Genomic DNA, 13,821 nt, shown 5'->3' on the forward strand with positions numbered 1-13,821 from the left:
TCTGTCTGTCACTAGCTGGTGAACAGCCTAATTAAATCTGATAATATCATGGCATAACATCATAGTCTTCATTCTAGAGAAACGTAAACCAAGGTAGAAAAACAGGAGGTGGCTTCGTGAAAGTAACACAGAACCATTTTGAGAAGCAATCACTTCTGGCACTGTCATCTGCTCTTTCCACTAAAACACTACCCAAAAATTCTTCTACAAAGCCTACAAATTACATCTCCATTGTTTGAAATAATTCATCAGGACAGTATCCTTCTAAAGAATAGACTTTTTTTTTCCAACCAGAAGTTTGGCTTACATTACGCAGGACTTCAACCGCATAATCAAAATAATCTGTTCTGGCCTTTGAAATCAGTTTGTATCTTTACATCTGCTGCCCTTGGTAACCAGAAAAAGTTGATGAGAAACGTCACCTCAAACCCAGTCTGCTGCTTCCGATTCTCACTACCTGCAAACAGATCTAGTCCTCATTCTTAATGTTATTACACTTTTCTTCTGTCTTTTGGTGGTAGGTAGAAGTATTTTGTGTCATATCCCTGGGAGCCAACTTTTTTTATACAGAGATCAGCCCTGATTGGAAATCAGATTCTGGAAAGTTCTCATCCAGCCTCAAAAAAACCCTAAGTATTCCTCCAGAAGAAAATTTCAAAGGAAAAAGCTGTCAGTCTTGTGCTGAGCTTGTGAAATATCAAAAATTTCCACTTTGAATTTATGACTGAGGAAAAGCTTTTCCTGGTGCACAGGTGAGTGCAGGTAACAGAGCAGTAGGTTTCAGAGAACAGGGCTTTGATTAGCACCATGATTAGTGGCACAGTCATGGCTTTTTTTTGTGCCACTTGCAGTTGAGGAGTCGGTCCTTAGAAGGTAGCTGAAAAATTAAGAATGGCAAATTCTTCTTAAGCTTCAAAGAAAACTCTTTTACATCCTTTTCTATCTTCTCAGAAGCCTTTTTGTCATCATCCACCCACCTGTGTGAGAGAAGATGACACTTCAGACCTCCAGTTTCGGATGTAGGTATGACAGTTGCACCAGCAAAACCCACAGCCACAGGGAGTCAGTCCGTGGTCTTGCACACCTCTTTCTGTCTGTAAAATTGGTTCCTACAGTGAGCAGGGCATGGGTGATGGCCTGGTTTATCTGCTGCAGCAGCTGGAGTTGGGGACAGACCTTTCCTTTTGCTACGCTGCAAATGTGATATCCCCACTGCAATGGAGCCTGCAGCACTATTCGGGGCCTCTTGGTATCACTACAAGGCATGTAGTAAACAAACTACTCCTTTTGGTTAATTCTTTTTAGGAATTTCTTTAAGCCCTAGTGAACAAATGGTGTTCTGCTGCCCTTGAGATCTAGTCGATCCGGGGTGAGAGGCGGGTCCAAAATTGGCGAAAGCAACCAGCAAGTTTACAGCTCTGCATTTAGCATCCCTGTTCATCCCTTTCAGCCTTGTTAAATGTTTTGGAATCTCAAACTCTCCCAGCAGCCTATTTCAAACAAATGCAAAGCCCTCCAGTGTCCTCAATAAACCCCAGCTGTAAACCAAACCCAGGCCTTTCTGATTCCTGATCCATGAGCAAACCATTGGCAATGAGCATTCGACAGCAGCAGCGAGCACAGAGCTCTCCCTCTGGGCGAGACCCCGATGGCCACCAGCTCTCTCCACTATTATTTTTTTTAATGCGTCTCTTCCAGTCGTGCCCAGCTGTTTCTTTCTCTCACTGCCCCCGAACCCAAACCCGTGTGTTTCATACGAAAAAAATCTCTGCATCCCCCACCCAGGAAGATCATTTTGCACCAGAAATAGAGCACGCTATACTTGGGATGCAGCCCAGGCCTCTTAAAAATAGCTCAGCGCGTAGCTCGTGGTGCCACGCAGGGCTCTGCCAGCTGCCTGGACCCAGGGATGGGGTGCCAGTGGGCAGGACCCTGCCCGCACAAGGCCATAAATGACCATGGTGCTCTCCAGCAAACCAATTGGTGCCTGGCAGGGAGAGCAAGGGTGGGCAGCATCCTGCGGTGCCCCGGGCTCCTGCCTCCCGCCCTCCACGGGCCCCCTTCTCCCCACGCCGCCCCGGCAGCTCCCCTCACGGGCCACATTCCTGCCGCTCATGGAAGGCATTAACACCAGATAAAAGTACGAGGAGCCCAAATGTAGCACCCTGACGTCAGCTGTCCCCAGAGTCTGGAAGGGAAGCTGTAAACAGAGGAACAAAAGGCAGTTATAAACTACCATCTTCACTGGCGCCCACGGACAAGCCTTTAAAGAACAAAGAGGGACAAGGGAAGGTGCTGAAATTTGGGGGTTGCTCAGTGCTGAGGTGTCTGCTGGCTCCAGGGGGGAGGAAGCTCTCCTAAGGGAGTGGGAACAGCAAAAGACAAAGATTGAAAGGTTGTTGGCTTTTTTTCCCCCCCCCTCCTCGCAAATGGCTTTGTTCCTTTCTGTTCCTCCCATCAGTAGGAAAGGGTGGGAACTATTGTTTGATACCATGCAATCTGCTGTTCAGCTGGCTCCTCACACAGCCAGAAATCCTTCGGCTCAAAGTGTCCCGGTGACGCAACAGCGGTTCCAGCCAAGCTACAGCAGCCAACAGGGTTTCAACGTTTGACCAGCTTCAACCTGTGCTAATCTCAGCAGATGCTGCAGTTTGTATTAATGCATCTTGAAAAGCCCTGAGCAGTTGGATTCCCCGTATTTTAGCTGCCAACAAGGCCTAAAGATGCTTCCAGATGTCCTCTCCTCCCCTAAGGTGCCAGGTGTGGTCCACCTAGACCAGGGAGTGGGAGAAGCAGCCACAGCACGGACATGGTTATAGGATCCCACCAGGCTGCAGAAGAGCCAGGCTGGCGCCCGGAGCACCAGCCAGGAGCTTTGATCTCCCAGCACCAAAGCCCAGCGAGGCAGGGGAAATGCCACGTGTGTCCAGACACAGGCTGAGTTCACAACTGATGCTATCACAGCTGACACACGTGTAGGACTGCTGACTTTTTGTTTTAACAACAAAGCCAAGAAAACATCCTGGAAAGTAACATTTCAACATTTAATCAGGCCTTACCCAATTAAAAAAGAAAGACCCACCAGGCGTGGCTACGTAGTTTATGCCACTTGTTTCTATCAACAGCATCCCCATTGCCTGGTTAATGGGAACAAGCACTGGGCACTTTAAACCACTGAAAAACAGAAAGCTTGCACCTTTCTGTTGTGTATTTTGTATGTAAGAAGGATTGTACATGCATACAGGATTGAAAACTATCACATAGACGTAATTTTTAAAATACTCATTGTGCAAAAGCCCCTGAAATAAGCATCTGCACTCATCAAGATTTCATTGCAGAATACAATAAAAGAAAGAGGTTACTAGTTGATCTGCAAGTATCAGAGAGTATCAGGAAATACTATTAGAGTTAATGAACATCTGCACTTTATATCCTCCATAAATTAGAAAAACCTGCCATCAAAACCACATAGGGCTATGACCCAGCTGCCAATTAACAAAATGTTAACAGGATTTGAAAGAACAAGATGATGTTGATGTGGAAACAAACTCACCATAGATGATATTTCAACAAGAATTTAGGGAAGACACTGAAAAGAAACTACCTCTTTCCAGTATGTAAAAGACCTGGAAGAGCCATTTTTAGCCATGTCTACCACAATTGCCAGGGAACAAAAAAAACCCTTTTCAAATTAAATTATATCAGAAATTAGATGTCTAAAACTCATACCGTAGTTTATTATTTTAGTACAGGTGGGACCTACATTTGGCACTGATACAAAGGCTATAATTTAAAAAAAAAATTTTGTGTAGTGAGAACCTGCTAATTTGTAGCCAAAGGGTTACGGAATTAGAAGGCAATTACGTCATATTAGAGTCCTGTGGGAGCTTATTTTTAAACATGGCCTATAGTTTGGGAACTCAAAGGTATTGAAATGAGAGGGATTGGTGTCATACATAACCTTTTTATGAGAAATCAAGCATTTTTCTGTGGCACTTGTGATAGCCCCTACACGGTCTATACAATACAGATTTTGGAATGAATGGGCTGATGAAATTACTGTTCCCACAGCCCTGACTCAGCCAGCCTCAATACCAACAGGACCTAGATAAGATGTAACGGGGTTACTAACATCATTAGCTGGGCTTCATCCCCGTTCCTGTACACCGAGTACGTCCACGAGCATCTTCTCTTCTTGTTGTGCCTGCTAAACGCCTTCGACCCTCCAGACTCAGAACCACATCGCTGATGAGCACCCACCCGGAGGACACAGCCACCCACCACCACCCCAGCATCTGGAAGGTGACCCACAGGCTGTGCCGGGTGTCTCATCTCACCCACCCCCCTGCCTGCCAGCAGCCCCGAGGAGGGGAAGCCCGCACCAAGTCATTTCTCCGTCTAGCAGGAAACGCATGCAAACGCAAGAGCTTGACAGCAGCGCTCAGGAAACCCCCGGCCCAGCAGCCTCCCAGGGACCTCATCCAACCCTCAGCCCCTCAGTGGTGCCGTGGGTGCTGGCAAGGCTCAGCACCATGAGCACACACAGCCTGGCACTGCAGGAGGGGTGCGCAGCCACACGCAGTAACTGGAAAACCCTGGAAGTGGAAACTCCCAGGGGAAGAAGAAGAAAAAAAAAAAACAAACCCACACCTGGAGAACAGACTGTCCCACACCATGTAAGGACAAAGAACAAACCTCAAATCCACACCTGGAGAACAGACTGCCCCACACCATGTAAGGACAAAGAACAAACCTGCTTTTCCTCCTGGTTTTGGCCACTTGTCTTGTGATGATGGAGCCAACTTGCTCTGTGCCAGACTAACAGCATCGGGTCCACGTAGGACCTTGGCACTGCTCTCCAGACAGGCACAGGTTTGTACAACCACCCTTCCAAAGCGGGAAATAGCTCTCAAAAACAGGTATCCTTTACCCACGGCAGCAGCAGAGCAACTCAGCTGCTTCCTCTCGGGCACCAGGGTTCATCCCTTGGTGGTTGCCAGAGCAGAAGCAGGACACAAAGACCTGAGCCAGACCTTAAGCCAGAACCTCATCAGGACCAGCTGGCCAGGCTGCAGCCTTCACAGCAATGCCAATTAAATCAGCAGAGAGGCAGCAGACCCTGCTTCTCCCCAAGCTCTCAGGTCTCTCCCTTCAGGGCTGCTTTCCCTCCTTTAATATCTTGGTCTCACTTAACCTTTCATGCCCCTGATAATGGGACCCACCTGGCCATGTCTCTTGGCAGGGCCACCAACCGTGGCCACTGGCTCTGCACTGCAGTAAATAGCGTGTAGTGGGAAGGCCACACGCAGCCCAGACCGCAGGGCTTTGTTCTTTCAGCATGAGTTAGGTTTGAGCCTGGGTTTTAACTGTGCTCTCAGCCTCCCTACAGCCCTGTATCGGAGCAGATTTGGGGAAGCCAAAGCCCTGGGTGAAATCTCGTTGGCTACACTGCGTGTAGGGGTCTGTCATGGACATGGTTGCTGGACAAAGGGAGGTTTAGATGAGGTTTGAGGCATAGTGACTTCTAACCACACTAGACCGTCACACACCATGACCTTTTCTCCTTCCCCAACGCGCTGCAGCTCAGCTGGGGAGTGGGATCTCCAGCGCTGCCCTTAAACGCTGTTTCCAAATGACTCTCAGTGCCCTTTCTGCTGTCCTGGAGCCAGACAGGGGAAAAAAACCCAGGTGGTAACCAGGCAAACTAGATTTGCCTGTGTATGATCTGGACATAATGTTCTTTTTTTCAACGTAATGGCATAACACATCCTTGTGGCCCTGCTGGTCTGATACCAGGGGTGACTAATGCAGGATAGTCCCTAAGCTTGAGTACACCCAGCGCCTTTCCAAGCGCTGATTACAAAAGAAAGGCAAAAGCTTTCAGACAAGGGGATTACCCCAGACTTGTCTAATCTGGAGCTCTGTGTCTGTTCGTCATGTGATAACTGGGTATACCGTATCCCCTGGGTATTGCGTCTTGCTGGGGATATTACACGCAGCTCATGTGCTGTGTCCCCGCGTGAGTTGGCTGCGGACACCCCTCGGCTGTGGGGACCTCTCCCTGGGTGCTGTATGGAGCCCCACGTGCTGCTCTGGGCTACACACTGCCATGTCTTGCTCTGTCTTTATACACTTCAGAACCTTTGCGCGACGTCAGTGGTCCAGGCTCTGGCATTTTGGGTGCCCGAACAGCTTGACTGCATCTCCCCATCCCTGCTCTGCCCAGCACACCATGGCCATTGTTTGCCTTGGCAGCAGGTTTGGGAGGAACAAAGCCCAGTGTCAGTTACTATAAACACAGCAGGAAGTAACGTTACTGCTGTCCTCACCGAGGGGAAACTCCTCGTGGTTTCCATGGGGATGTATGCAACCGTAGAACTACAGGTTTATATAAGCTGAATGCCCGACGCCTGCCCACTGCGCGCCGGGTTTCCAGGGGTCTTGGGGTGGGATATGAGGGGCAGGGTCTCGGCTGAGCCCCACTAGGGCAGGGAGACAGCCAGCTCGTGTGGGAGCCAGGGGAAACAGGAATTCAATGCTGTAAACCACAGTGAACCGTGTGCCTTGATATCCCAAACAAACAAAACATTGAAGCAGGGACAATAAATGAGGGGTGAGAAGGGAATATGCCACCCTAGCACATCCACAGAGGGCAAAGTTCAGCTCAGCCCTGTTGCCAAGGCATCCTGCAGCTCTGCCATACATGGGCTCTGCCACTGCCCGTCCTTGCCCAGCTCACACCTCCTCCTCTGCCCCCCATCTTGCCGGCCGCCCCGCTCCTTCCCCCCCTGCTCCCTGCGAACCCCCCCAGCTGAGCCCATTCGTCTCCCCAAAACCGTGGCACTGAGGTGATGTTTGCAGGTCTCACTCTGGTCTCTCTTATTGTTTCACTGTTGTTCTTTCCCCCTTATCTCCTTGTTGGGACCAGGAGCAGTGTGGGATCTGGGTGCGATCCCATCCACAGAGAGTCTGCAGGAACCGTAGCATCGTAGAAGGCCAACGGCATCCCAGCTTGTGCAGAGAATCTGTGGGCTCTGGGCACCATCAGGCTCTGATTACAGGCGGCAGCAAAAGGATCACGATAAAGACTTGGAAAAGGACATGGCACGTCCACAGAGCTGGAAGTGCCTGTCGGTGCCTGGCGGGGCCCGAAGCCCTGCTGTCGCTGGCTGGCTTTTCCGCGTGGGGCTTTGTGCTGAAGCAGCTCTCTTTTGCGCCCCTCGGTCAGGTGCCTGCTTAGGTTATAAAAGCTGATCGGCTGCCAGGTAATGAGTTTTATTGTTCCAAGAAACAAATAAACAAGCTCTCCGGCTGACGGGGAGCGGATTTCTGTTTGAATTGCGATTAACAGGCAGGATTTTTTTTTTATCAGTTGCACGGCCAGGGCTGCCAAGGTTGTATTTTTCCACTGAACAAGCTCTCTTTTGCTTTGAAGGTGAAAGTTTGTTCCACTGCTTATTGCAGGTGTAAAAAAGCTCACATATTCAGAAACAGCCTTGCATGCTTTACAGGGAGAGCAGGGGTAGGTGCAGTCCCACGGAGCAGCACAACCTGCCAAGGGACTTTCCACGGACGAGGGGGTTTTGCAGGCTTTGCAGGATGGGACAGACTTTGGGGAGGAATATTCACTTTGAGGTTCATGCATGCTTTAGGAAAATAAGCGTTTCTAACTTTGTTTCTTAAGTGCCCGGGGATCTCTCCTTTTAGCTGCTCCATTTCTTTTCTCCCTCGGTGTCAGGTTGAAGCTTGGCGATGGTTAACGCGTAGCGCTGACGACAGAGCTGCGTCGGAGGGGTAGCTCACGTGGAAGAATTTCAGACGCAGCAGCGCATCATCCCATCCTTCAAGGGCACCTTCTCCCAGGAGAAGAGTCCTGGATTTTAGCACCATTAATACTCCAGCTAACTTGCAGGATTTCAGCAGGAGTTTGTGGTGCTTTGCTGGTCTCCAGTTATGTGACAAAAGCATGGCTGCTTTATGCTTTAAAAAAACCCCTCATTGATAAACTTAGATTGTATCTGTTAAAATGCCTTGATTTTACACAGAGTCATAACCTGCTGTGTCTTAAGCAGAACCATTTTTGATGGGGCAAAAGTAGGATCTGACTCGAATATCAGAGATGCAAGGACCAGTGGCTCCCTTCCAGAGTGGATCCTTCCCAGCTCCCAGTATTACTGCCCTGCCTAGAACATCAAGCTTCCAGCTGCATTTCTTCCACATTAGCTTCTCCCAGCAAGGGCAATCACAGCAACACTGCTCCCCCCATCCCACCCCATGGAGATGCGTGGTTCTGTCACACCACACAGCATTAAGCCTGTACCGTTTGCTGCCCATCACCCTCACCCTGCAGCTCCTGCCTGTGAGCTGCCAGGAGCCCTGGCCTGTTAGAACTCCCCCACCTGGGTTTTGATAAGCTACATGAAACTCTTTTCATCACCTCAACTGAAGTGCCAGACAAAAGTCACTCCAGCGAGAAGCTGCAGCGGGAGATAATTTGAGTCTAGGTAAGAAAATAAGTGACTTGTTGGTTACCTGATCTCTTGTTATGCCCCAATTTGTTTACAGAGATGGCCCAGCAAGCCAAATACTTCACTGCAGGGGTCAGAGACAGTTTGGAATCAAGGAGGCAGGACAGAAGAAAAACCACCTTGGCACAAACTCACAAGCATTAGAGATCTGTTACCAACAGGTTAATTTTTAGATTTAACCTTTGAAACATTAAAAGTAAACAAGCAATAAGGAAGCTTCTTCCTCCTCCCTAGGAGGAGGACTATTTTAAATTCACTGTAGCCCTGTGCCCAAGTCTCAGCTGGTTTAGACTGTTAGGGCTCTGTAGCCACCACTGCAGCCAAATCCACCTTGTAGCTGAGAAGCCAGCCTGGCTCTTTGCCACTGCATGTAATTATACAGGGACAAAGAAGAGCTCAGATTAAAAAGCAGCAATTGACCAATTCTGGTCAATCATGTTTAACCCTCTTTTTTTTTCCCCCCATCTAGTTCAGTCAAGACCTGAAGTCTTGAGTTGAAAATTCACATTTCTTGCAACTCTTCCCCTAGGAGCTACCGCATGAGTTCTGGGACTGTAAAAGGCAAGTTTAAAGAATGCATCATCCAGCTCAATAGAAATATCATAATTTATTCTGTTCGTATAAAAAAAGTTATAATCATGTAACAAAACTATGTCTTCATAAGAAGAAATATATTATTTCACATCATAAATAAATCAGCAAACATACAACCCTTGGCAACTCAAAAAAGCACTCGCCTGGTGCTTTCACGTCAGTGCTTGGGAACAAGAAAAGCTGACATATACACACAGGATTACAGTACCAAAAAAATACTGAGGTATTTGGTTTCTCTAGAAGTTAAATTTTAGGTTTGTGAAGGCAAAAAACAATGCACTAATGTAAAAATAAATAAATAGGACTGTCATATAAAAGGGGACAGCATCAGTGCTGCTCAGAGTGTCCAGGAATGAGAATACTGGTGAACATGCTACTACAAACATGGAGCAGGCTTAGGACAGACAGAAGACAAGGAGGAACAGCTCTGGAAGAGACAGTGTCCTTTGATCTCTGTGTAGGCATCCAGATGTTGGCTTTAGAAGTCAGCAGAAAAGTCAGTAACACTTAGTTGTCTGGATCAGTTGAGCCCCTCTTCATTTATGACACTGTTCTGGGACGCATGGATGGTTCCCCACAAAACACAAATGACTGATGACACTGTCCCCATAGTTATTGCACTTCTGAGACAGTAAGTCTGAGTTCTGACCATGTTTTCACCCGCTTTTTAGCAGCTTGGGGAAGTGGTGATGGGGCTCTGAAGATAGCTTAAAGCACTGGATGAAGTGTGAACAGGGATGGAGACTGGAAAGTTGAAGACTGTGGTGGTTGATGCTCCTCTGTCCAATACTGACATAGCAGGGCTACCAGCTTCTGCTGAGCAGTTAGGGGCAAGGACCTGGGACTCAAACTGAAGCAGCTGCCCCATGAAGCTGAAGTTTGGGGAGATGATGCTTCTTCTCTGCTTCACAAACTCAAAGGCTTCATCCAGTTTGACTCTGTTGGTCCTCATGAGATAAGCAAGGCAGATGGTTGCTGACCGGGAAATGCCAGCCTGGCAGTGCACAAATACCCTTCCTCCATCATTTTTAACAGAGTCTGAAAGAATTAAAATACGCAGTTAACAAACGAGTCCCGCTGCTTCCGGAGGTGGGAAAGCAAAGGCTGCTGTTTTACATTTCTTTAATCCATCCCTTCCTTAGCCTAAGAGGTGAACCCTGGTGCTTTTGAGACAAAGAGAGCCTTTGTCCTGAGGGACCCAGCAGCTATTTCCATTCTGGGCTCCAATTCCAATTATACTAATAGCTCCTCCAGGTCACTTTAGCAGTCTTGCAAGATTACTTTAATTCTTATCTGCTTAAATTCACTACCTCTTTTCTGCTAGACCAATGCCTCTTGATTCAAGATTTCAAACACCCTTGTGAAGCTAAGATTATTCCTCTGAGTAGATCAAGACCAATGGAAGTGTTCCCTGACTATATCTCCCCTACAGAATGAAATTCCCCAATCTCAAATGTAGGTGTTACTGGGGGAAAACAATGCCTGAAAATCACTTCCCAGGGTACATTACTCCAGAAAAAAAGAACAGACTGTAAAAAGAGCTCATTTACCTATGAAATCAATCGCCTCGTTAAACCAGGAGCTGATGTCTGCCTTGTGGTTGTCCTCCACGGGGATACTTTTATACTGGTAGTGCCCTTCGAAGTGGTTGGGGCAGTTTGCCGAGACGTTGATTAACGCCGTGATCCCCAGAGCATCCAGCATATCTTTTCGGGAGGCATGGTAAGCGCTGCCCAGGTAGAGGAACGGCAGGATTTCCACCGGCCCACCCTAAACCAGAGGAGACAAGACAACCGGTTAACTTCACCCGGCAGTTTTCGAGCAGCCTCCCCTTCACGCAGGTCCCCCCCCACACACACACACATATACACAACACCCCCCCCCGGGTCCCGCACACTCTCTGGGTCCCGTCCCCGCTCACCTGGTCGTAGAGGGGGGTGCCACAGGAGCTGCACCCCGAGTCGGCGCTGCCGGGCGCGCTGCTGGCGCTCAGGGGGAGGCTGAGGCCGGTGGGGGCGGCGGGTTTGGTGCAGAGCTCGGAGCAGGCAGACGAAAAAGCTTCGTAACCTCCTACAAAGGGGAGAGAGAGGCGGCGGGTGAGCGCTGCGCGGCCGAGGGGCGAGTAGAGCCGGGGAATGGGCTACTGCTGGGCCGGCTACGCGTCGTCCCCCCCGCTCCGGAGGTCCCGAGGCCACTCACCCTTGAGAAAGCAGATGCGGGCGGCGCGGGCTTCCCTGCAGAGGGTGCCGAGGGCCAGCAGCAGCGTGCTGTCGCGCTTGGGCAGCTCCAGGTCGGCGCTGCGCTCGTCCAGCAGCACCACGGTGTGGATGAGCCCCTGGCGCAGGCGGGCGCGGAGCTCCTCGTTGGGGACGACGTGCTCCAGGGCCAGGGCTCCCTTGGCGCGGCGGCGGACGATGGTGCTGAGGCGGACGTTGCAGGAGCCGCGGATGTGAGCGGCGTTGAAGGAGAAGAAGGAGCGGCAGTCGAGGACGAGGCACTGGGCGGCGCGTTCCTGCAGCAGCCCCCGCAGCGCCTCGCACTCCAGCGCGCACACCCGCAGGTTCACCATGGCGGCTCCGGCCGAGGGAAGGAGAGGAGAAAGAGAAGGGGGCGAAGAGCGCGCTGGGCGAGTGGCGGAGGTGCGGATGTCCCGCGGTAGCTCAGCGCCGCACGGCCCGGTCCGGCCCCACACGCCCGCGCCCGCTTTTATATCGGGCCGGGGCAGGCGGGCCGGCGTTTTCTCAATGGGGCCGCGTCACGTGGGGTGCCCCTGAGAAGACGTCACCTTGGCGGCGCGCCAACGCGGGGCGCGCCCAGCTCTGCTGGCATGACGTCATGTGCCGCGCGGCCGCCGGAGCGCGCCCGCGCGCCCGTGCCGGGACAGGGACACACGCGGTGGTGTACACACACACAGACACACTCACACACACACACAGAGACACACTCACACACAGAGACATAAAGACACACACACACACACACACAGAGACACTCACACACACACAGGGACACACAGAGACACACACAAAGACACACACACACAGAGACACACAGAGACACACAGAGACACACAAAGACACACACAGACATAAAGACACACACACACACACACGCACCCCCCCACACACAGGCAGCCGCACACAGGCGTGTACACACATATACATATGGAGGGGTACTATACACACAGACACATATATATACAGACATATACACATATGTACACACAAGCACTTAACCTACACACATACATATATACATACATATGTGTGTATGTATATGTATGTACATATGTATGTGTATATATATGCATACACATAAACATATACAGTACACACCCACACATATGTATATACTTACATATACACAGGTGTACTATAAATACAAACACATAAAAAAGCATGTATAGACATATAAACAGATACCCATATGTACACAAAAGCACTTAACCTATACACACATATATATACATGCATGCACATAAACACAGTACACACCCCCACATACGTATATACATACACATATACATACGCAGGGGTGCTATACACGCATACACACACATAAAAATATACAGACATATATAAACATATATGTGCACACAAGCACTTAAACCTGTACACACATATATAAAAATACATACACATAAGCACATACAGTAGGCACCCACACATATGTATACACTTATACATACACAGGGCTACTATACATACAAACACAAACCATATATAGACATATATAAACATATACACATAGATACACACAAGCACTTAACCTGTACACACATATATAATACATACACATAAGCATATCCAGTAGGCACCCACACATATGTATATACATATGCGCACAAATACACATGTACATGCAGAGGGACTATACACACAAACACACACATAAATATATATAGACAGGTATAAACACACCTATGTACACACAAGCACCTACACAAGCATATAGATACACACATACACATAAACACAGGCGCTGACACACACACACTTACCTACAGACACACATATACATACACACACATACATACATGTATAAATACACATATAAACACACCTATACATGTGCATACACATTCATATATGCACATATGTACATACATATATATACATACACATCCATACATGCATGCACACACCTACACAGACAGCTATACCCACACTCACATATAGACAGGCGTACAAACACACATACACACACACCCCCCTCCCCAAACACCCCCTCCCCGCACAGGCTGTCCCCTGTCCCCTGCCCTGGGGCTGGGGCAGCCTCTGTCCCCCCACCCACTGGGGGCCTCTCCCCCCTTCCCAACCGAAATCAGAGCACATAGTTGGGGGGGGGCAGGGAGCTGCCGGAGCAGCACTGAGGGGGGATGCAGAGCTGGGGGTGTGGGCATGCAGGTTTGCCAAAAATGTATGTATAAAGAGTCGAGCATATGCATACGTATATTTGTATTCATGCATAGACATATGTACATGTACAGACACATCCACACATAAATATATATGTGTGTACATATATTTGTATATATATTTGTAATGTAAACACATATTTTAGAGCTGTTCCCATCACGTTGTATGAGTAGGGGAAAAAACACAGCCTGTGTGAAGTTTGATCCCCGCTGAGAACACCCCCAGAAGCTGGGGCTGCCCAGTAACCGTCAGTGGAGTAGTGGGAGATCTATTGCTTGCCC

The 13,821-nt window shown here is 49.1% G+C and overlaps 1 protein-coding gene across 1 annotated transcript; it reads right to left on the reverse strand.

Annotated features, from left to right (window-relative positions):
* Positions 1-9,116: 9,116 nt before the first annotated feature.
* Positions 9,117-11,817, reverse strand: DUSP1 (dual specificity phosphatase 1). The gene is made up of 4 exons (XM_014948276.1): positions 11,322-11,817; positions 11,044-11,192; positions 10,673-10,892; positions 9,117-10,160 (listed from the first exon to the last, which is right to left on the reverse strand). The coding sequence occupies exons 1-4, from the start codon at positions 11,689-11,691 to the stop codon at positions 9,790-9,792; spliced, it is 1,110 nt and encodes a 369-aa protein (XP_014803762.1). The 5' UTR covers positions 11,692-11,817; the 3' UTR covers positions 9,117-9,789.
* Positions 11,818-13,821: the final 2,004 nt, after the last annotated feature.

This window comes from Calidris pugnax, unplaced genomic scaffold, assembly GCF_001431845.1.
Source record: "Calidris pugnax isolate Ruff unplaced genomic scaffold, ASM143184v1 scaffold27, whole genome shotgun sequence".
NCBI classification, from domain to species: Eukaryota; Metazoa; Chordata; class Aves; order Charadriiformes; family Scolopacidae; genus Calidris; species Calidris pugnax.